This window comes from Talpa occidentalis, unplaced genomic scaffold (genome assembly GCF_014898055.3).
Source record: "Talpa occidentalis isolate TD23 unplaced genomic scaffold, MPIMG_talOcc4v2.1 talOcc4.5, whole genome shotgun sequence".
NCBI classification, from domain to species: domain Eukaryota; kingdom Metazoa; phylum Chordata; class Mammalia; order Eulipotyphla; family Talpidae; genus Talpa; species Talpa occidentalis.
The window spans coordinates 93,984,460-94,006,437 of NW_023604861.1; the positions used below are offsets into that span (position 1 = coordinate 93,984,460).

General features: G+C 44.6%; 1 protein-coding gene across 1 annotated transcript; it reads left to right on the top strand.

The window, feature by feature from the left end:
- Nucleotides 1-2,995: 2,995 nt before the first annotated feature.
- LOC119259887 (antimicrobial peptide NK-lysin) lies at nt 2,996-7,095 on the top strand. Its single transcript, XM_037528864.2, has 6 exons — nt 2,996-3,011; nt 3,219-3,298; nt 4,218-4,309; nt 4,694-4,795; nt 5,849-6,017; nt 6,946-7,095. Coding segments are annotated over exons 1-6 (456 nt in total). The 5' UTR covers nt 2,996-3,009; the 3' UTR covers nt 6,957-7,095.
- The last annotated feature ends 14,883 nt before the right edge of the window (nt 7,096-21,978 follow it).

A 21,978-nucleotide genomic window follows, 5' to 3' on the forward strand; every position in this document is an offset into this window, starting at 1 on the left:
TTTGGCGTTCAGATCAAACAAGGCCTACAAGCCTATAAGCCCAATCTAGGCAATAAGCCTGCAGTAAAAAACCCCTTCTTTGCTTGAAAACAAGGCTGCTAAGAGCGTTGCCTACAAACAAGCCTGATGGAATTACCTACAAAGCAGTTTAACCATTAACCAGTTAATCATTGTTTCTGAATAAGTAGTAACTTAGCAACTTGTCCATAATTATAATATTTTCTTACCTGACTTTTTCTATATATGTAAAAATCAGTTTCAGGAAACGTATTGTAAACACATATGCTTAGCAACTTGTAAACCATTAGCTAGAAAATTGCGTTCTATGCGTAGGTAAAAAGAAACATTGTTATGTTGGAAAAATAGATTTTGTGTGACCTAATGCCTTTTGAAAATGTATAAATATGCGTAATGATTTGAGCAAATTACACTCAGATTTTCACTCTCCCTTGAGCGTCCGCCCTAATTCTTTCGACCACCTTTTGCTCGTTCTCACTCAACCCTGAGACTGTCTCGATCTCCCGCCGCCGCTGGGCTGGTCCGCGGCAGAGACTGGTATGCCCAGGGAAGCATGGGTCAATAATGAAAAATCTAATATTGATGAAGACTGGCAGAAAGTGTACCAACTTGTTGGTCATGGTGATTTTGTTATTTGATTATATGTGACCATTATTCAGTTTTTGTACTCAGAAATATTGGGCCTAAAACAATGAAATAAAAGAAAGGAACACTTCTCCCCCTCCTCAAATACACTAGCAAATAAACCAATTTGTTAGTATAGACTTTGTCCTGTCTGGATTTTGTGGTGAGGCAGGCTGGTGTGAATCATCAGTACTAAGGGAGAAGCGGATGTCCCCAAACATGGAGTGTCCAGCTGGGAAATAAAGTTCCAGAAAGGTGGGAGCAGAGTTTCCAATCCTGTGACATGAGGTAGAAGGGCAGTGGATGTGACAAGGGTCAGGTACCGGGACACCCAATGACAGCAGACAACATGCAGGTGAGGCCACAAAGGAAGCCTGAGTCATTTAGGTCGTTCTGGGATTCAGGTGATGGGTGTGGCAAGGGAGAGAGAGGGCTCAGAGTGGGTTTTAAGTACAACATTTGGAAGGCCTGTGGATTCTCATCAGAATCGACATAGAAGTCAGAGATGGAAGTTGCCATTGGCTTTGGAGCATCTTAAAAGGAGAGGACCCGTATCAGACTGGTGCTGGGTGGGAGAGTTATAAGAAGTAATGTGAAGGAGAGCAAAAGATGCAATAAAATGTGGTGTCAAATCATTAATTTCTCAGAACAAAATCCTGGGTAAAGGTGGGCTCCCCTTGCAGCCTGAGATCTTGAATAAATGGTCATGGGCAGCTCAAATGAGGTCTGATAAACTCCTTGAGAAACTACTGATCTCTTTTTTGTCATACTCTGAACTGTGACTCAACTGGTGGTGGATGTGTAGTCAGGAGTGTGTCTCATAGCAACAAGGAGAGGCTTAGAGTCAGTCCTCCCATTTCATCTGTCATTTTTTTGGCTAGAGTGGTGCATCCAGGGACTTCTGTCCAAGATACAATGCAGGGCATGCCAGTCATTTCTCAACAGCTAGTCAAGCTTCTGGCTTTGCCAGACTGCCCAGGCACCAGAATTGGCCCTTTGAGTGAGCTGATGCACGAATAGTCTAGCATTATTTTGGCATACAAGGAAGTGCATCCAAAATGGTGAGAAGAAACTAGTATGTGAGGATCTTTCTAGTCATCCATCCATCCATCGATCCACCCACCCAATCCATGCATCAATCCTCCCCATCCATGCACCCGAACATCTATTCACCTATCCACCCATCCAAGAGTAGACAAGAAGCCGATTGCTTTCTTCTGAGGAGAATTTTTAAGATCTGCACCCTTATCAACTTTCAAATATGCAATACCGTATTTTTAAGTACAAACACCATGCTCTGCGTTACATCCCTAGAACTTACTCATACCTTATAACTGCAAGTTTGTGCCTTTTGACCCCTCTTCACCCGTTTCTGCCTTTTCTCCCAACCTGTCCCTCTGGCAACCACCAAACTGTCCTATGAATTTTTTTTTAATAACAAAAAATATTATACTAAAACATAAGACTTACCGAGGCTTCTAGACAGGCCATTCATAATGATCACAAGCATTTTCTTGAAAGGAGAATTTTATACTTGGTAGGGAAGTTGCAGTAGTATCAGTCAGGACTGGGATATTTGCTGGATGTTTCTGTTTTGGTACACAAGCTTGTCCGTCTATATCCATGTTAGACTGGGAGTGGGGGGCATATTCTAAAGGACTGGTTTGCTGCTCTTACCTGATGCGGTAGGCTACCATCAGAGGGGAAAAGAGCCCATAACTTTAAAATAAAACTACCTCCTCCTCCATCTCAGAAAATAATAAAATAAAAAACATCCTCAGCCCTGCAGCTAACCCTGACAAGTACCTTCATTCACAGAGCTTTATACTTAAACCGCGATGCGGGAAATGAAAAAAAGCAGAGGGGCCCCATTAGAAATGTTTCGAAACATCCGGAAGATATTTCTAGCCTCTGCTCATGCTTTATTTTAGAGCAGTGCATCAGGACAAGACAGATTTACTAGTGAACATTTCATCTCCAAAGGACTAAAGATGTGTGGACTTTTATTCTGCAGTGCTTCCAAGACTGTGTCCATTAAAATGAAAACAGAAAAGGAAGATGTCTTGCTGAAACAGGAGAAGCAAAGTCCACTTGATGATCAGATGGATTTAAATATTATTTATGGTGCATAGCCTCTTCCATGCTCTAGCTGTTTCTGTGGCTTGGGCTTTGGTCTTCCACTACTCGGCCACATCATCACCGAATGGATCATCTGGGTTGGGAGCATTTAAACTGAACAGTTAGTTCTGAAATGTACTGAGTTCTACATGATCTTCACATGGGACCCCAGAGGCCTGATCCCCTACATACACCACATAAACACTTCCTGGATATCTGGTTTTATCTAGTCCCCCACAACAAAGAAAGATGTGAGTCATCTTCCGGGCCCCTTTCCGCTTCATTAGTGCAGGTTCACATAATTGGGAGGAACAGTGTCTGGCTGTTAAACGGAAGCAGTTCTACGGGGTAAACCTAGAAACAGAGGCAGTTGGGTATAGGGGAGAACTTGGATTCTGGAGTCAAACGGGCTGGGTGCAAATCCCTCGGCCTGTCCTGCCCAAGCTGTGTCTCCTCAGGCAATTCACTGGACCTCTCTGCCCCACCATGACCAGCTGGGCTCTCCTGCTCCTTGTCTCTGTGCTCCTGGACACCCCAGGTAAGGACATTCCCCTCAGTGTAGATCCTGACAGCTCTCTCCCACACCCATTTTCTTGGGCTCGATGAGCTCTGAGCACGGGTCTGTGGGCACTCTAGGTCCCTGGGCCCTTCACCATCGTCATGGCAGCTGGGTCTTTTCCACAGATCCAGATTCAACCCCAGTGAGCTGGTCAATGGGGAGAGACAACCTGAGGAGGGGAGTTCTAATCCCGAATTTGCCAGTCATGCTGTGTGGTCTGATAGCTGCCCCCACACTCCCGTTTCCTCTATGGGTCTGTGTCTCTTTATCTGTGTCATAAAGATCATTGGTCCTCATCAGTAAGTGTGATGTTTTCTCTGGACCATACTGACTAGGATTATGGCAGCAGGGCTTGTGAATGAATATCATTCAAGACTCACTTTCTGTTTCACATACCCTGTTCTGTCTCAGTCTGTGGGGGTTCAGTGTGAGCTACAAGGGCCTCCCTAAGGGTAAGGACACTTCTGGAAGGGAGTGTGATTTGGGTTGAGCCCCTGACATGAATTCTTTTTGGAAAGAAAGAAAAAAGGAAATCTCTTGATGGGAGATGAGAGAAGCTTTCTTTCAGATCAGCTCCCAAATCTGTGTGTGTTTGTATGAGAGTGTGTATTTGTGTGTGAGAGAGACAGAAAAAGAAAGGGAAAGAGAGGAGGTTTAGAGGTGGCAGAGGGTAGTCTTTTCCTTCTGGCTTTCCAGAATGAACTGCAGAGCATGCCTTTGTTGCTGAGGATGGGTTGAAGCAGCCCACAGCAGAGTGTGAGGAGAGGCTTCCTGGAGGACAGCCTCCGTGCTTTTGTCCTGGGTCCTAGTCACCCCTCTGCATCCCTGTCATCCAGGAGAACTAGACTGTTCTTCCCCTTCAACCTGTTGAGTGAGGCTGATGCTCTTCCTTCCCTAGGTCTTTCTTCCTCTGAGAGCTCTGACCGGGCGCCAAGCAGCCCATGTGAGGGAGAGCCGTCCTGCCAGAGCCTGATCCAGGAGGACCTCGAGGTACATGTGTGATTGGCTCCTGGTCACTTCCTGCAACCCCTTCCTCGCCTCTCTGGGAAATGTTCCTGGGTGGAGGGAGGTGACCTATGTATTTCTGGGTGCTCCCCGAGAGGGTCCTCCAGGTCTGACCAGACAGCAGAAGAGCGTCAAGTGTTGGATTGGAAAAGGTATTATGGGTTTGAGGGCAAGTTCTGACGTCTCTCTGCCCTCCTAAGAGTATCAGGAAGGTGGACAAGGGCCGTCCAGCCTGGTTCAGGCCCTAGAGTACAGAAGGAGCATAGGTGACCCTGTCCGCCCTTGTTCCACCCTTAACACTTCTTCTTGGGCCCTCAGAGGCTCTTGGAATGTATAAGAGACCACCATGTGGGCTTCCTTTCCTGACAGGATGAGCTGCTGACCAAAAGTGAGGGGCTGCGCATCTCCTGTTCGCCCTGTAAGAAGATAATCGAAAAGTTGAAGTCACTGGCGGGAGAAGATTTAAATGAGGTAGGCTGGTCAATGTAGCTGGCGGGGGCTGGGTGGCCCCTAGCACCGCTGTCCTGGGCTGTTGCTGAGGGTGGGGATAATCTCACCTTGGGCCAGGACTTCTTAGACAAGGTCTGAGTCCCTCACATGGATGCGCTTCAGGGAATCCTGTGGAATGTGACATACTGGGAGTGGGAAAGTGGGCAGACATGCACTGTGCACCCGGATTTTATGTTATTCTCAAAGGAAAGTTTTCCCCAAGGGGAAGGGACCTTACCTGCTGGCCTAATGTTAGAGCTCCGAGAGGCTGTTCCTGAGGGTTCTGGGCAGCACTGACAAATCCCAGGTCTGCCTCTCCTGGCTGCGTGCTCGTGCTGGTGTTTAGTCTTAATTTTCCTATCTGCGGCATGGGATGCTAGAAATCACTGGCTGGTAAACGCTCTAAACCCTTTAAATAAGTGCAAGAGTGAAACGTCCTTAGCTCCACTTCTGACACTGAAAGCATATTTAACCAGTGGCATGTTACTACCAAGGAGCATCGTTCCACTCTTGCTCCCTCTTCTTTGCTCCCCTAATCTGGCACTGCAGGGCTCTCCCTCAACTGAGAAAACTCAGATATATTGTCTGCTGAGATGGCAGTAGAAGACACCTCAAAATCAAGTCAGTCTAGGCTCTGAGCTCTGACCCTCCTCACCTGCCCCTAAGGTGGAGGCCCCCATTAGGTGCAACCCCCCTAAGTGTACCCTCCAGTCTGTCCTAGACCCAGGAATCTATGTAGGCAGAGCCTTTAATGTGGGTCTGGCAGCCATGGACATCATTCTCTACCCGAAAGATAGGGACAGGTGTGCAGGGGGCTGAGAACCTGGTTGGGCCAACTGTCCTTCTCTCGAGAGCCCCTGCTGGTCAGAAGGGGTTTTGGGGAGCAGGTACGGGGCCTGATCTTGTCTCTGCTTCCATGGCCATGGGGCCACCCAGCACTCTTGTGGTTAGAGCTGCCCAGATACACTGGGTGGCAGAGCAGAGCTGGGTGGGGCTGGCTGGATTCCCATGTCTGCCCTGGCACTGCTCTTGCAGGACAGCATCGCTCAGGCTGCGACCCAAGTGTGCAGCAGCATGAGGCTATTGAAAAAGCCCTGCAAAAACATCATGAAAAAATATCTCAGTGTCATCTCCGAGGACCTCATAGAAGGCAAAGATGCCCGTGACATCTGTGTGGACATAAAAATGTGCAAACCTCGCGCAGGTAAGTGCAGATGTGACAGCAGGGACTCCGACCTGAGGGCACCAGCCTCCCCCAGCATGTGCACCTGGTTTAAAAAAACACCTGTCACAAGCAGTTCATATGTGTCCCTCCAAACTTCCTGGTGATGTGCATCACTCCTCCTATTCCCAGCACAGAGAGTGAGGAGTGGTTGGGCAGGTGAACTTGAGCTAGAAATCCTTGAGAAATACTCATTAAAAGTTGGGACTTCAGAGACAGGCAATCCTGGGGTAAAATCTGGTCTTCATTTTGCCTCAACTGTGTGACCTTGGACAAATCACTTAACCTTCCTGAACTTCTGTCTCCTTATCTTTGAGGGGGGCAATTGTACCATTTCTGAGTTTGGAATCAGAATTGAATGAGATGATATCAAACAGGCTTGTCACCAAAGAAATGTTCTCAGATCGTGATATTCAGAAGACATCAGAGCCCAAATCAGACTCGATTCTTCCAGCCCAGCTGGGGTCTCTGGGGACAGGAGCCAGGGCCACATTCTTTCCTATGATCTCAGAGGCCAGCGAGCTGGGTTTGGCTATCCTGATGGGCAGAGAGGGCTCTCTGGGTCTATTCCCTCAGGGCCACCCAGCCTTGCCTGGGGAAACAGGCCACACTGCAGGAGAAGGGGCTAAGAAGGGGCTCGTGATTGGCTCTGGCAGCCCATTGAGCACTCACTCATGCTTTGGGACTTGAAGCTGGCAGATATGAGACCCCCAAGTAGTGTGAAGACCCTGACATTTCCTTTATTGCAAACTGAAGCTTTTACATTCAGAGCCCCATGACCTCACTGGCTCCTGACTGATTGCTAGGATGTGACTCTGGGTATGCTGAGCAGGGACTGGTAACTCTGACCCCTTGGTTCCCCTGAATACCCTCTGAACATGCCCACAACGGTCTCTTCTCTCCTATCCAGGTCCCATGTGAGCCTCCACCTTGGGGAAGACCACGGAAATTCCAGCAACCTCTGCCAGCTCCTTCCTTCCTAAAGCCAGATTCTACCCTCCAGTCCCTCTCACCTAACTCCCACTACTGACCTTGCCCTCTCAGGAGAATAAAATGTCATGGAGGCTTAGTCACAGCGTCTTTTCCTTTGGCAGAGTTGAGGGGAGGTGCTCAGAGCCACACTCAGGTGACTTGCCTTCATTCAACAAATATCCGTTGGGTGTCCACACACTTTCTAGCTCCTTGGACCTTGTGATGAGCAACACAGACTCAGCAGCTTTCACACATTACAGTCACCCCCACTCCCACACCCCCATGGGAGGTTCCGCTTTCTGAGGATTTGCTTTAAGTTACTGGTGGTCCATGAGGGTAGAGAATATATACAGTAGTGTGTTTTGAGAGAGGGCCCACACTAACGTACTTTTTATTAAGACATTTTGTTTTATTGTTGTTAATCTCTTACTGTGCCCATTTTGGAAACTGAGCTTTATCATAGTTCTGCATGCGTAGGAACAAAACAAAACAAAACCTGTCAAGCTCAGTATAATTCTCAGTTTTAGGCATCACTGGGGGTCTTGAAAGCTATCCCCCATGGATAAGGGAGGACTACCTTAGTCATGAGATACTGAATTGAGCACTTGCCAAACCCACACTTTAATCTAAGAGGCTGGGGTACAATGTGATATGCCCCCAGAAGCTCCCAGACCAATTAGGGAGGCCAGCAGGTTGGAGTTATCTTGTTTATAAGCAATAAAAGCCCATCCTTGGCCTACCCAAGGTAGACAACCTTCTTTTGGTCTTTTGGGGAAGCATATCACCTAGGCTTTTTTGGAGGGTTGTAAGCTCATCCTGACTTAAATAAAAAAAAGTAATTTATTACCTTTTTGTGTACAGTGTCACCAGAACTCTGGTCCTTCTTTCAGCTTCTCTCAGTTCTTCCCATCTCTGCCTAGGGAAACTGACCTCAGGCTGGCTTCCTTCTTGGCAGCTGAAATGACTGCACAGGCCAAACTTTACATCTTCACAGTATAGCATCAGAAGGGACAGAGTTCTTTGTTAGTCTCTCTTCTAGTAGATCGCTTGGAAGAGAAAGGAATCTTCTTTCCCAGATGACCCAAAAGACATCTCGACTCTTCTTGGCCTGTGTCAGCCGGGTGACCAACTTGAACCAATCACTACGCACAGGGGTGTGGGATACACTCATTAGCATAAGTCCAGTCAGGGTGTACCTCTGGGGCTGAAATGCGGTCACCTTTCCCTGATCATTTGGTTAAAAATGGACATGAAAGTTTGGGAGAGATTGTTGCTGGAAGAGGGGAAGGTGGATACAGGCAATGAGGAGCATTCAATCAAAAAAGAAAAACAGTTAAAGGGGGTCTCGATAGTGAAATCTAAGAAAATTTGAGGATCAAAATAGATCATGACAATAACTTATGGTAACTCATAAGTAAATTATAGTCTATGAATTCATATAGATAAATAATAAATTATACATAAATAATAAAATAAAAATAATAAATACATCTATAGATAATAAAAAAGGAATAGAAAAGAAAAATGCTTCTTTATTGTAGAGTCAATTGATAAATGTAGACAAAGTGACAATGTATATCACCATAAAATATTTACCAATATGATAATAATTAATAAATTCCATTACTCATTAACTTGATAGGGGAGAAACCTCCAGACAGGTGATGAATTAATGTCACCACTAATGGCACAAGTAAACATCATGGGTCTCATGATACAATGAGCTGAGAAGAACACAATATTTTTCGGGTGTCCCTGCCAATCATGCATAGATCATGAGGAAACATCAGACAATCCAAACTGATGTTCTACAAAGTAACTGGTCTGTACTCTTTAGGAATATCACCATCATGGAAGACAAGGAAAGACTGAAGAGCTGTTCTAGGTAAAAGGAAACTAAAGAGATAATTAAAATTTTAATTTTAACACATGATCCTGGTTTGGAGAAAGACCTATGAAAGATTTGGTTGTGTTGTCAAGTTCTGGGGTTCCTGGATTAGGATTTCCTCTGTTCTTGACCATGGTGTGAGAATTCACAACCACGTCTTTAGCAGAAACAAAGCACAGTTTATTCAGAGACAGAATAAAACAACACTCAGGGAGGGCTCCTTAGGTGGGCAGAGTCCTTGGCAAGAACAACTGGGTAGAAACTGTGGGGCCTCTGACCTTAAATGGTGTGCAGGAGCTGTGCATTTTGTCCCTTCCTGGGATGCACTGTACAGGTGATCCTGGGGTGTAGTCTATGGGTCCAGGTAGCAGTTTCTTAGTCACTCACCCCTCCTTCTAACGTAGTTTTATTGGCCCTTGCTGTTGATTAGGGCTAGGGAGAGGATTCGACCTCAGTTGCCATGTCAGTTCGACCTCAGTTGCCATGCTGATGTCAACCAGTCTGCCCTTCCTTCCAGGGGCGGGGAGCACTTGTTTTTTTGGTTTTTTTTTAAAGATTTATTTATTTATACATCGGAGAACTGGGGTACAGGCCAGAGTTGTGGGGGGTGAGAGGATTCACCAGAGACAGAGTGGGGAACAGAACAGGCAGATTGAAATACACTGCTGAGGGGAGCAGCAGATGATACAGGAGAGGTCTGCTGCGCCATGTGGGTTGCTCCCTAGCCAGCTGGAGACTGAACTCATGTTGCAGTGGCTGCTGACAGCTTCATAGGTTGTTTTAACCCCTTGCGCCAGCAGGGTGGCTCCACTTGGGTTTTGTTTTTTTGTTTTTGTTTTCAGAACACTGCTTGTTCTATTTAGGGGAATTGCCTTGTCATCTAGAAACACACCAATTTTCTGGAATTCCCCCACTCTGGGGGCTTCTTGCTCTCCTTGGGCTCTGTAGGCCTGTCTGTAGGTTGGTGGTGGTGATGGAGGAGGGGGTAGCCTGCCTCTCTCCTCTCTGGGCTTTATCACCTCTGCAAAGTGTTTTCTGGGGTCCTGGATATAGTTGGCCATTTAATTTTCTTTTCTGTTGCCCACCTGTGACTATGTAGGTGCTTCCTTTCACCAACTCTCTCCCTCTGCAGGACAGCAGCCTTCCTGCCTGCCCTTGATCTGTGCCTTGCTGGGACTTCTCTTCACTGACCTCCCTCAGCGGAGGAAGCTCTCCTTAAGGCCGCCCGCCTGCAACCATGCAGGCCTCTCTTAGCAAATCTTGTCCCTTTCCCTAATAAACCTGCTCTTTAAATATTAAAAAAAAAATTTTTTTTCTTTAGGCATCACCCTCCTTGCCCTAAATGTGTAACATTAAGGCAGTCTTTGAAATGTGACTGGAATCAGTGATTATACTATTAAGGCAATGTTAATTTCCTGATGGCTACGCTGGGTTTTGTATGCAAGTATCTTTTTTCCCTCCCCATTTCTAGGAGTATCCTTCTTGTAAGTAAATACAGCTAAAATATTTAAGGTGATGACAGGGCATCTTGTGCACCATTTATTGTCATATCATTTAGAAGAAATGGAAAAATTACATATAAAAACACTATGAGAAGGCACATATCACATACATCTACTAAATATTTACAGTGGGGCAATCTGTGACTCTCTATGTATAGGAGGATGTTATCTGCTTATGCAGAATGTTGTATGTCTTCCTTTCTAATCTGAATGACTTTTATTTAATTTTCTAGCTCATTTTTTTTTTTAACTAGAATCATTAGCACCATATTGTATAGAAGTCACCAGAGCAGACATTCTTGCTTCTAATTGTTCCTAATCTTTTGGGGGAAAGCACTTAGTCTTTTATCAAAGGATGATATCAATTCTGCACTTTTCATAGATACCCTGTGTCAGGGGAGAATTTCCCTTCTATTCCTAGTTTATTGAGTGTTCTAGCATAAAAGGATGTTGAATTTTGTTCAGTGATGTTTCTGCATCTATTGAAAAGATAGTTTGTATTTTGGTTCTACAGATATGGTGAATTATATTAGTGGATTTTGGGTGTTAGATCACTTTGCATTCCTGGATATTTGGTCATGGTTTATAATTCCTTTTTATGTGTTACTGGATTTGCTAGGATTTTCTTAAGGATCATTGCATCTATGTTTATAATAGATGCTGGTCTGTAGTTTTCTTTTCTTAAGATGTCTTTTTCTGGTTTTAGCATCAGGGTGTCCTCTTCTAATTTTTGGAAAAGTTTGTGAAGAATTGGTATGATTGTTAGAATTCATCTGTGGGTGAACTGTGCCCAGATATGTGTCCAGGTAATTTTGATGTCTATGTTTGATAAAATGCATCAGTGAAGATATCTGACCTGGGCTTTTCTTTGTTAGTGTTTTTTTGCATTACTAATTCAATCTGTTATAGGTCTACTAAGATTTTCTATTTTTTTAAAGATTTATTTATTTATGCATATAAAAGCTGGGGTATAGGCCAGAGGTATGGGGGGTTGAGGATTCACCAGAGACAGTGTGGGGAGAAGAACAGGCAGACTGACTGAAATACACTGCTGAAGGGAGCAGCAGGGTGAGACAGGAGAGGTCTGCTGTGCCATGTGGGTTAGCTCCCTGGCTGTAGATCGAACTCGTGCTTCAGTGGCTGGTGATAGCTGATAGTGTTATAGGACAGGGAGAGGGGCAGCCCAAACCCTGCAAACCTGCCTATTCTAAATGGGTTCTGCCATCCACCGCATCAACACAAAACATATGAGACTTTAATGGGAAGGAACTTTAATAAAACTAGGAAACAATACAGGTAAGGCAAAGAGTCTCGTTTCTAAATGAAGCACCAAAAGTTACCCGTCCCCTCGTGGGTAAAAGTACATCCATATGGGATCAGCCCAGAACAAGGCCCCAAAGCCTGTCACAAGTCTAAAGCATCTTCCAGTGGGGACCCACAGAAAAGGGTCACGAACAACCAGACAAGCCCGGAAGGAAAAGAGCAAAATCAACATCAAGATAAAAGCTGCCATTGTCACCTCCCCATGGGTCTCACCCACATCTGTGTCACCCAGTCCACGACCAAAAGACAAGCGCAGTTTCTTCACGTGTCTCTAGGCTCCATCCTGCTTCCTTCCTCAGTTTCTTCTGCAGCTTCTCCTCTTCCTGCTCAGCTCCACCCTCCCTTGGGTGGGGCAGGGAACCTCCCCCTTTCCTGGGGACCACCCTGTTACAATAGCACTGTCTTTAACCCCTGTGCCACCAGGGAGGCTTCCAATTACTGTGTTCTTCAACTCCACAATTTCCATTTGATTCTTTTTTATAATTCTATCTCTATTAACATTTCCATTTGAAGAAACATTGTCATTTCTATTTGAAGAAACATTGTCATGAGGAGCCATGCTACTCATGTTGTCTGACAAAAGTCCGGGCATGAGGCAGATTTCTGAAAAATCAGGAATCTCGTTACCTGACTCCAAGATTCTCCTCATTTGTTTATGGCTAGTTTCTAACCATTGCTAAAATACACATTTAAAAGTAAAACTGCAAATACTGATCAATTACTGAATAACCAATTTGATGACAAATGGCACTGCATGATACAAATATTACATTTTTTATAAAATTAGTAGTTCTCTGCCAAAAGGCAGCAATTCAACATTTGGCCTTAAATTAACAAGTGAAAAAACTTCTGGGAACAAAAGGCTGTAAACATGCCTTGGCCAAGTCTTTTAGTATGGATATGTGGACTTTTGAGGCAAGGGCTAATTGGAGAACGAAAGTCTTTTACTTTAAAGTTAAAGATAACAGTTGAATGTCTGAAGTGAGCCAAGCTCCAAGTATAAGAAAACTCTTGATAAGCCAGAGGGCACCATAGTCAGACTCCTGCTAACTTATTCCGGTTTATTTAGGGCTAATTGGTATGGTACTATTAGAGTATACAGAGTATACATTCAAGAATAAATCAGCAGCAGTCTTGTAACTAGTGAGCTAGTTATAACCATCCTTGGCCATGCCTCTGATAAAATATTGGTAACTCCTTACAACTACAAACAACAAGCAACTATCTTACAGAGAAAGGAATTTTCCTTTAATCTTAAAGTTAGATACGGAAACTAGGCTGACTAGATAAGTAGAAGAATAATAAATAGAAAACTCTTTGTTTCGATTAGGAAAATCCCTCCCTTAATTGAGAACTGGGGGCTAGGGAAGAGTCAGTGTGGCTTGCCTGGCATTAACGCCCTCCAGGCCCTTGGTTCTTTAATAGCCAATCAATATTAAAACAATATACTATAGATGATAACTTCTATATAAAAGCCTTCTGTTTTTTGCTTTAATCAATTAGTTATATGTTAGTCTAAACTTTATAGGTTAGCTAGAAAAAATCCCTTTGTCTCCCTTCCCCATGTAGCTTCCTGCCCTTTGTTTCTCTTAGCCCTTAGTTAATCCCTTCATTATAGTAAACATAGAAATGTTAGTGCAGCTGCATAAGTCTTTTGCTAGTAATAAAAAGACTGGTTGTTTAAGATAAATGACTATTCTGAGAAACTTTTTTTTTAGCTAATGTGCCTCCTTTAAATAAAAAAATAACGAATGTCACAGCCTCTGAGAAAGGGTAAATCAACCCTTGCTGTTCTGGAAAAGATGTGACGGTTATCTTCCCTAAAGCATATGCTTATGCACTCTCCCAGTTTGCTTGAAATGTATAAATAAAGGGCTGCTGAGAACTTCAGCAGGACGATGCCTGCACCCTGACCGAGTGTCCACTTCTCATTCCCCTTCCCAAATCATTCTCTACAATTGCGCCGACACCTTCCCATCCTTCAGGAAACCCTGACACCCAGACTGCTGCGGCTGGCTCGCAACAGTCATTATATCTTCCACCACGTTTTCAATCATGGTTTTCTTTATTTTTTTACTAAACATATTTATAGTTGCTACTTTAATGTCTTTGTTAAATCTGATATCTGGTTCCTTTTACAGGCAGTTTCTATTTCCTGGGGTTTTTTTTCCCCTCCTCCTGTGTGTGGGTTATTCTTTCTTAGTTCTTTGTATGTATTGTAGTTTTTTATTGGAAACTGGGCATTTTATTTTTTTTAATATTTTATTTTATATAATACATCATTTTTTATCTTTGTACAATGTATGCATTTTCATTTTGGTTATATTCCCCATACAATTGCACCCCCCTCCCCCCTATTTTGACTCTAGTTCTTCCTATCCCTGCCCCTCCTTCCTCCCCCCACCTCCCCGTAGTGTGTCTGTGGTTTATAGTTGTGTTACAGGGCAGCCCCGATACAAAACGGGGTGCCTGACTGTGGGTCCTCACCCGCGCGCTTAAAAGGACTTATCAATACTCCACTGCAGGCACGCACGAAAGGTTAATAAAAGGTTTATTTATAAGGGAAGGGGAAATGAGGAAATGTACAGCTCAGGGAGTAAAGTGGGAGACAAAGTTTTAAATGAGTCCTACCTGATCGGCCGATCTGGAATCCCAAATGGCACTCTGAGAGCTGGCTGCAAGCCAGGAGCCCTGAAGCCAGGAGGCGAGCGAGAGAGCCACCCCCAAGCCCACGTGTTTGGTTTTTACACCAACCCTGGCTGTTTAACTCCACCCTCAGGTCCCAGCCACCTGCCCTTTGGTGGTGGTGGGATTTGTCTTTCCCAATGTCTTGATGGCTTTAGTCTGGAGTGGGAGTGGAGTCCGCAAAGCCTGTATGGGATTAGCTCAGGACATCATTTCCCCCTAACAGTTGCTTGTTGATTTTAATTATTACTTTGTATTGATTAGTCTTTTTCCTGGTCTCCTATTTAGGTTTTCTAAATTCCTGCTATGAGTGAGACCATCCAGTAATTTTCTTTTTCTTTCTGACTTATTTCGCTGGGCATGATCCCTTCCAGCTCCATCCATGTTGCTGCAAATTGCATGTGATTATCTTTTTTGAATGCTGAGTAATATTCCATGGTGTATATGTACCACATCTTCTTGATCCAGTCATCTATTTTTGGGCATTTGGGTTGTTTCCAAAGCTTAGCTATTGTAAATAGTGCTGCAGGTGCTCTTTGGAATTGATGTTTCTGTGTCCTCTGGGTAAATACCTAGGAGTGGAATTGCTGGATCATATGGAAGCTCTATGTTTAGTAGGTCAAGAAATCTCCACACAGCTCTCCGTAGTGGTTGGACCAGTTTGCACTCCCACCAGCAGTGCAGAAGAGTTCCTTTTTCTCCACAACCTCGCCAACATTTGCTGTTGCTAGTTTTTTTAATATGTGCCATTCTCACTGATGTGAGATGGTATCTCATTGTAGTTTTGGTTTGCATTTCCCTGATTACAAGTGATGTTGAGGGCCTCCCCGGTGGTGCAGTGGTTGAGCGCTGGGTTGCGAAGCTGCCCGCAGCCTCTGCGGTGCCGGTTCGATCCCCGGCTGCTTCCCGGCCACCAGAGGAGGGTCCCACATGGCGCGCAGACCTCTCCTGCCGCCCGCTGCTCCCCTCAGCAGTGTACTTCGGTCCTTCTGCCTGCTCTGCTCCCCGCTCTGGCTCTGGTGAATTCTCTCTCCCTCCCACGCTTCTGACTGTACCCAGTGCATGTATAAAAAAACAAACAAACAAACAAATAAATAAATAAAACATGCCTCTATTGAAAAAAAAAAACAAAAAACAAGTGATGTTGAACATTTTTTCATATGCCTGTTGGCCATTTGCATTTCCTCTTCAGAGAAGTTTCTTTTTAGCTCTTCTGCCCATTTTTTGACTGGATTATTTTCTTTGTTGTTGTTGAGTCTCATCAGCTCTTTGTAGATTTTTGTGATCAGTCCTTTATCATTAGTGTTGTGTGCAAAAATGTTCTCCCAGTCGGTGGGGTTTCTCTTTGTTGTGGTTATTGTCTCTTTTGCTGTGCAGAAGCTCTTTAATTTGATGTAGTCCCAGCTGTTTATCTTTGCCTTCACTATCACTGCTTTGGGTGATGTGTCTGTAAAGATGTCTTTGATGTGCAAATCACGTAGTGTTTCACCTATATTTCCTTCTATGTATTTTATGGTTTCAGGTCTTTTGTCTAGTTCTTTAATCCATTTTGAGTTGTTTTTTGTGCATGGTGTGAGGTAGTAGTTGAGTTTCATTCTTTTGCATGTAGCGACCCGGAAATTGGGCATTTTAGATAATATATTTCACAAATCTGGTTCCCAAGATTGTAACCTTTATTTACATGTTTAATTGTTTAGTGATAGGATTACTTTAGTCCCTCTGCCTCCCACAGTGTGAAGCTGCAGATGTTGCATCTTAAAGGGTGCAATGGTGAGTCTGGCTTTATCACCTTGTGATGACACTGTTTTTGGCAAGTCCATCTTTGACTGTCTATTCTGCTAATAACACCCATTTGTTAAGTGCACACATTTCTGCTTGATTTTTATTGTTTTCAACAATGTTGCAGGGCATGCATTGCTCTAGGGTGGGAATCCAATAAAATTCAGGCTTTTTGGCAGGGATTAGACTTGAGGTCAGTGTTGACTTCTTCTGGCACATGGAGCCCCCTCCACAGTGCTTTCCCCACTTCTCTCTAGCAAACTAACCTGCAGCTTAGCTGATAGAGCCAACAAAACTATCAATCTCTCTTCTTATTTAATGTAATTTATTTTTTAATTTTTTTAAATTTTCTATTTTTTACATCATTGAAAACTATCCAATCTCTTTCCAAATATCTTTCACCACCACTTCTACTGTTTTTGAGAGCACTTTCAGGTTTGAGCCTTTTCACACTCTTTTGCCAATGACTTCAGTTCCTGGAAGGAGGGATTTGGAGCTCCCTGCTGCTGGCCTTCTTCCTGGGGAAAATCTCTGCACACACTCTGGTGCTGGAGATGGGGATGATGACAGCGTCTCTCTGAGGGATGTGCCACCTCTAGGAGCTGACTGCTCAGTGCCAGTCAGACAGTCAATGAGAGACTTGCAGGCGGCCTCTCAGGTCTTCTTGTCTTGACTGTTCTGATGGGAATTCCCCACTCATGAGCTGAGACTAGAGGAAATTGTGCATCCAGAATTTTCAGTCATGTCTTGCTCATTGTAGAACCGTAGTTCCTCCAGTGGGGACTGAGCAGAAGACAGCCCTTCTTAACTGACTCCACCCCGAATCACCTCACCAGCAGATAGGCTGGGGAGACATCAATGTGGGGTAACTGTGTTTCTGATTGTAAATTCTTCCTACATGTTGAATCTGAATGTCTTTTTTTTTTTTAAGATTTATTTATTTATGCATATAAGAGCTGGGGTTTAGGCCAGAGGTGTGGGGGTGAGAGGATTCACCAGAGACAGAGTGGGGAACAGAACAGGCAGATTGACCAAAGTACACTGCTGAGGGGAGCAGCTGGCGAGTCAGGAGAGGTCTGCTGCGCCATGTGGGCAACTGCTCCTTGCCCAGCTGGGGAATCGAACTCGTGTTGGGGAGGCTGCAGACAGCTTCATAGGTTGCGTCTTAACCCCTTGCGCCACCAGGGAGGCCCAACTCTGTAGTTTCATTTACAAATGTGGAGACTGAGGGATAGAGATATTAACTATATCCAAAGCCCCATAGACTTAGATGCCCAGGCAGCCTGGTCTATGTACCTCCCCACACAATGCTGCCCTCGTCCAAGGGACAGAGGCGCTGGTTTTCTTATAACTTGGGGTAAATGTCCATCACAATAAATTACCTGGGCATATATCTTTGAGGATCAGTAACACCGAAGTTCTTTGCACACAAGGGAAAATGGGCAGGGGCACTAAAACAAGAAACTGACTGTGCTGACCATTTTCTCCATCCTGTGATGGTGTGAACGTGACTCTGCAATGTTCCCAGCATAAATCTGAGGAATGATGCAATAGCGGGTAGGTATCACTGGACTTTTCTTGTAAGTTGAACAAACACTTGAAATTCTACCCCTCCCTTCTCTTTTCATAACAGGTGGCCTTACTTTGTCATGTGAACTCAGGTTTTCCACGTTCTGATCAGAAGTTACCAGCCGGCAATGGTTAGGGCTAGCACATTATATAAACTTCTCTTTTTTTTTTGGTTAAGAATCTTGGGACATTTATTTCCCAGAGGTAGATCCTTGGAGTTTACTTAACAGACTTCCAGCATGCTGCCTGGGTCGGCAGGAGATGGGCCCTGTCCTTGGGCAATGTTCTCAACTTTTGGCCTTTGAACCCCACACTGGACTCCTCTAGGGCAGGGAATGGGAAAATCCTCCCTTAGGATAAGTTGTGGATCAGCAAGATTCATCAGCACCAAATAACAGACACTGACTCAGGAGCTGATTAAGAAAAGGGAAGTGAGGGCCAGCCATGGATGCCAAAGGTGGGAGGAATGGCCTAGAACTGAGTTTGAACAGACAGGAGCCAGGCCACTTAGAGGGTCTTGGCAGCGGTGACAGTTCCAGAGTTTGGACCAGATGCCGTCATTGGGTGAAAATTTCCACCATCTCCCTGTCCTTGTGCTTCTTGCTCCAAAGCCAGTTACCCAGGAAAGCGAGTCCAACTGGTTAAGCTTAAATCAGTGCAGGAGACCAGCAATTGGTGGTTCTAAGGTAGTGAGAGAGAAGCGAGGCGGCAGGAGACTTGGTGGATCCTTTTGACTTATCAAGTGGGAGGATGGATTTCTGGATGGATCACTGTGCACCAAGACTGTACACAGTAGGTGTCGGACAATTCCCCCAAGGAAATTAGAGTGATGTTAGGAAGGAAGAAGAGAGGTGATGTGGCCAGTGTTAAACGTCCAGCTCAGTTTGCAATGCCAGAAGCTGTTGTTCTTGTGATGTTTCCAAATGGATGACATCTCAGGTGGGAGTCAGGACTGCAGACTGCAGGTTCTATGGCTTATCCACCCCTAAGATGTGCTTTTCCATATACCCAGGCTGAGAACCTTGGAATTTACTTAACAGACTTTCAGAATGCCTCCTGGGTCAGCAGAGATGGGCCTTGTCCTCAATCAATGGTCTCAACCTGGTGGTCTATGGCACAGTGTAAGCCATGGGGGTTGCGTGGATTACTAGTCAGAGCTAAAGTCCCAGAATTTGTGGGTGATTATTTAAAAAAAACTTTGCAAGGTTAATGTTAAAATAATGTCACTCTATGAAATTCTGTGTTAAATGGGAAAGACAGGTGAGGTGTGCTGCTAAGAACGTTGGAGGTATTGTCAGAGTGTGTTTGGTTTGTGAATGTCAGTTGGTATAAATACTGCTTCCATTTTACACAATTTTTTTTGAAGATTTATTTATTTATGCATACAAGAGCTGGGGTACAGGCCAGAGATGTGGGGATGAGAGGACTCACTAGAGACAGAGTAGGGAACAGAACAGGCAGACTGACTGAAATACACCGCTGAGGGGAGCAGCAGGAGAGACAGGAGAGGTCTGCTGCGCCATGTGGCTTTCTCTCTGGCTGGCTGGGGATCGAACTCATGCTGCAGAGGTTGCGGATTGCTTCATAGTGTGGTGCTTAACCCCTTGCACCACCAGGCAGGCCCTATTTTACACATTAAAATTCTGGACCTGGCTGATTAGTTGGGAACATTCTTCTTTTTTTTTGGGGGGGGGTGATTCTTCTACTGTCTGTATCAGCTTCATTTGATGAAAGAAAGCATTTTTTAGAGATTAAAGATATTGTCATATCAGGATTGACCATCCACTTGAGGGACTCTCAGAATAAAGAATGCTCTGCCCGTTTGCCTAGAACTACAGGCTGGGAGAGAAAGTCTCAGGAACCCCATCTTCAGATTCCTGGGAATCATGTTGCTCAGGTGCCTAGTCTTGCCTCCAGACTCAATCACGTGACCCCCACTATTTTTTTAATTGAGTATAATTTGCATACAATAGAATGTACAGTTCTTAAGTGCTCTGTTGGGGGAGTTTTGACAATGTACCAAGTAACTCCATTACACCCCTATCAATATATAGAATAATTCCATTGCCCCAGAAAGATCCCTCCTTGCCTCTCACAGCAGCAGAACCCCTGCCCTTGGGGCCATCCTCCTCCCCAAGCAACACCCCTCAGGGGACATGGCCAGATGAAGTCCTGAGGCTTCCTAGGATCCAGCCTTGGGCCAGGGAGGGTCCATTCTGGGGGAGGGTCCCAGCTTGCTTGAGTTTCATTCTGCTGCTGCTGCTGTAAGATGTGGGTCTTTCACTTTCTTGTCCCACATGGAACCAGCAATACTTTTGTACAAGCCTCCTGCGATACAGGCATGTGTGTGCCCAGCCCTGTGTAAGCTGTGCAGAGAGCTTAAGGCTTACCTGGAAGGAGCTGGGAGTCAGTGAAGAATTTGAAGCTGAGGATAAGGTGACTAGTATTGCAGTTGCCTTAATAACACAGTTCTCCACATACTGTGCCCCAGAAGAAAGCTGGAGCATCAACTTGGCTCATTATAGATTCAGCTCCTGTTCCAGCACTATGACAATTGCTTTGTTCCCTGGAGCTGCGAGCCTGGATTTGGGCTCCTGTGCTGAGGCACAGGACTCACTGCACATGCCTGCTTCATGTTTGTGCCTCAGAGACTGCCATCCTCCTGTTTTTTTTCTGAGGGCCAGAGTCCTCATGGTGCCCTCAGAATCCTTGTTGGATGCCCTCCCCCACTGTCCAGGTGATTCCCACCCCAAGAGAAGCTTTTGCTGGTGTGGGGATAAAGTCAAGGAGGGGTCTACAGGCACCCCTTAAAATTCAGAGCACTCAGGCTAGGACTTAATTTCTGGTTCGACCCAGGCACTAGTGTCTTGTGTGTGTGCTCATGGGCAAAGCTCGGGGAGGGGCATGGACTCCAGGCCAGTGGGACCCCAGGTGAAGGGCTAGAGGGGAGTGTGGGCTGGTCAAAGACTGAAGGCTCAATCAGCTGCTTTGAAGATGGACCCAAAGGAGCCCACTGTAGACCCCAATTTTTTGAAGATGAAGAGATTTTTTATAATCAAAACAGTTTATGGAGATCCACATGGTAAATTTAATACCTTTAATTATGTTAGTTGAGAAAATTCTAAAACAAAGCTAATTAATATTTATTACAATAAATATTAAACATTTTAATATTTCATATGAAATATACAAAATATCTTAACATTATTTTAAATATTTTATATTTCTATTATATTCAAGATATTTATATTTATATAATAGTTAATATTAATATTTTCTGTGTATTTTAAATATTCAATATTTTAATAAAATAATACAATTTAAAAATATTAAACACAATATTCATATGTTAATATTATATTTTATAAGGTAAATAATCATATTAAATCATATTAATAATTTAGCAGGTTATCATCTTCGGTGGCACCTTTACATGAATTTATAGTTTATTCAAAACAGCAGGTACATGGCTTTGGAAAATGTTTTATATGTCTGTTAAAACTTTACTGGTCTAGTTCCTGCTGTCTGCTTGGGATAGAACCCCTTGCATGAGCTGACTGCCTTCATGGATTTTGTCCCCCAGCACCACAGACTAAATCTGATAGGATCAGGGAAGCCTCCATCCTATGATGGCCTGGGGCACAGCAATTACTGGGCCCATCAGAGGCCTCCCTCAGGGATTGGAGCTGACAGACTGGAGGGTGAAGGCTGCTGAGAGTTAATCTTGGGGCTGGAACAGCCATATGAATTGTCAACAGCCAAGTTGGAGTTATGAGGAACAAGAAAATATAATGAAGCAGTTAATGAAAATAATATCAATAACATTTATGGTAATAAAAATAAAACCTAGGGGCGGAGCAACATGGCGGCGAGGAGACGCTGCGAGTAAGATCTCCCATTAAAAAAAGTTAATAGGGAGGAAAAGCAGCAGGTCCCAGTGAGAACTGGGACACGGAAGATAAACGGGTGACTCCAGCAAACTGCCCGAAGAAGAAAGTGGCCATAAAAGAGGACCAGAAGGGAGGAAAGCGCAGAACCCTGCTCCCTCCCCCGCCCACAGAGTCGGCACTCTCCGACCGGCAGAGAGGAGGAAACCAACAAACTAAAACGACCAACAAGAACAAACGACACAGCAAGCGGGACTGTGAGTGGAAAGGAACTATTGCAGCCACCACACCCTGTGAACGGGAGCTGTGGAGAACCCTGCAGGATTCGCTGCAGGCAG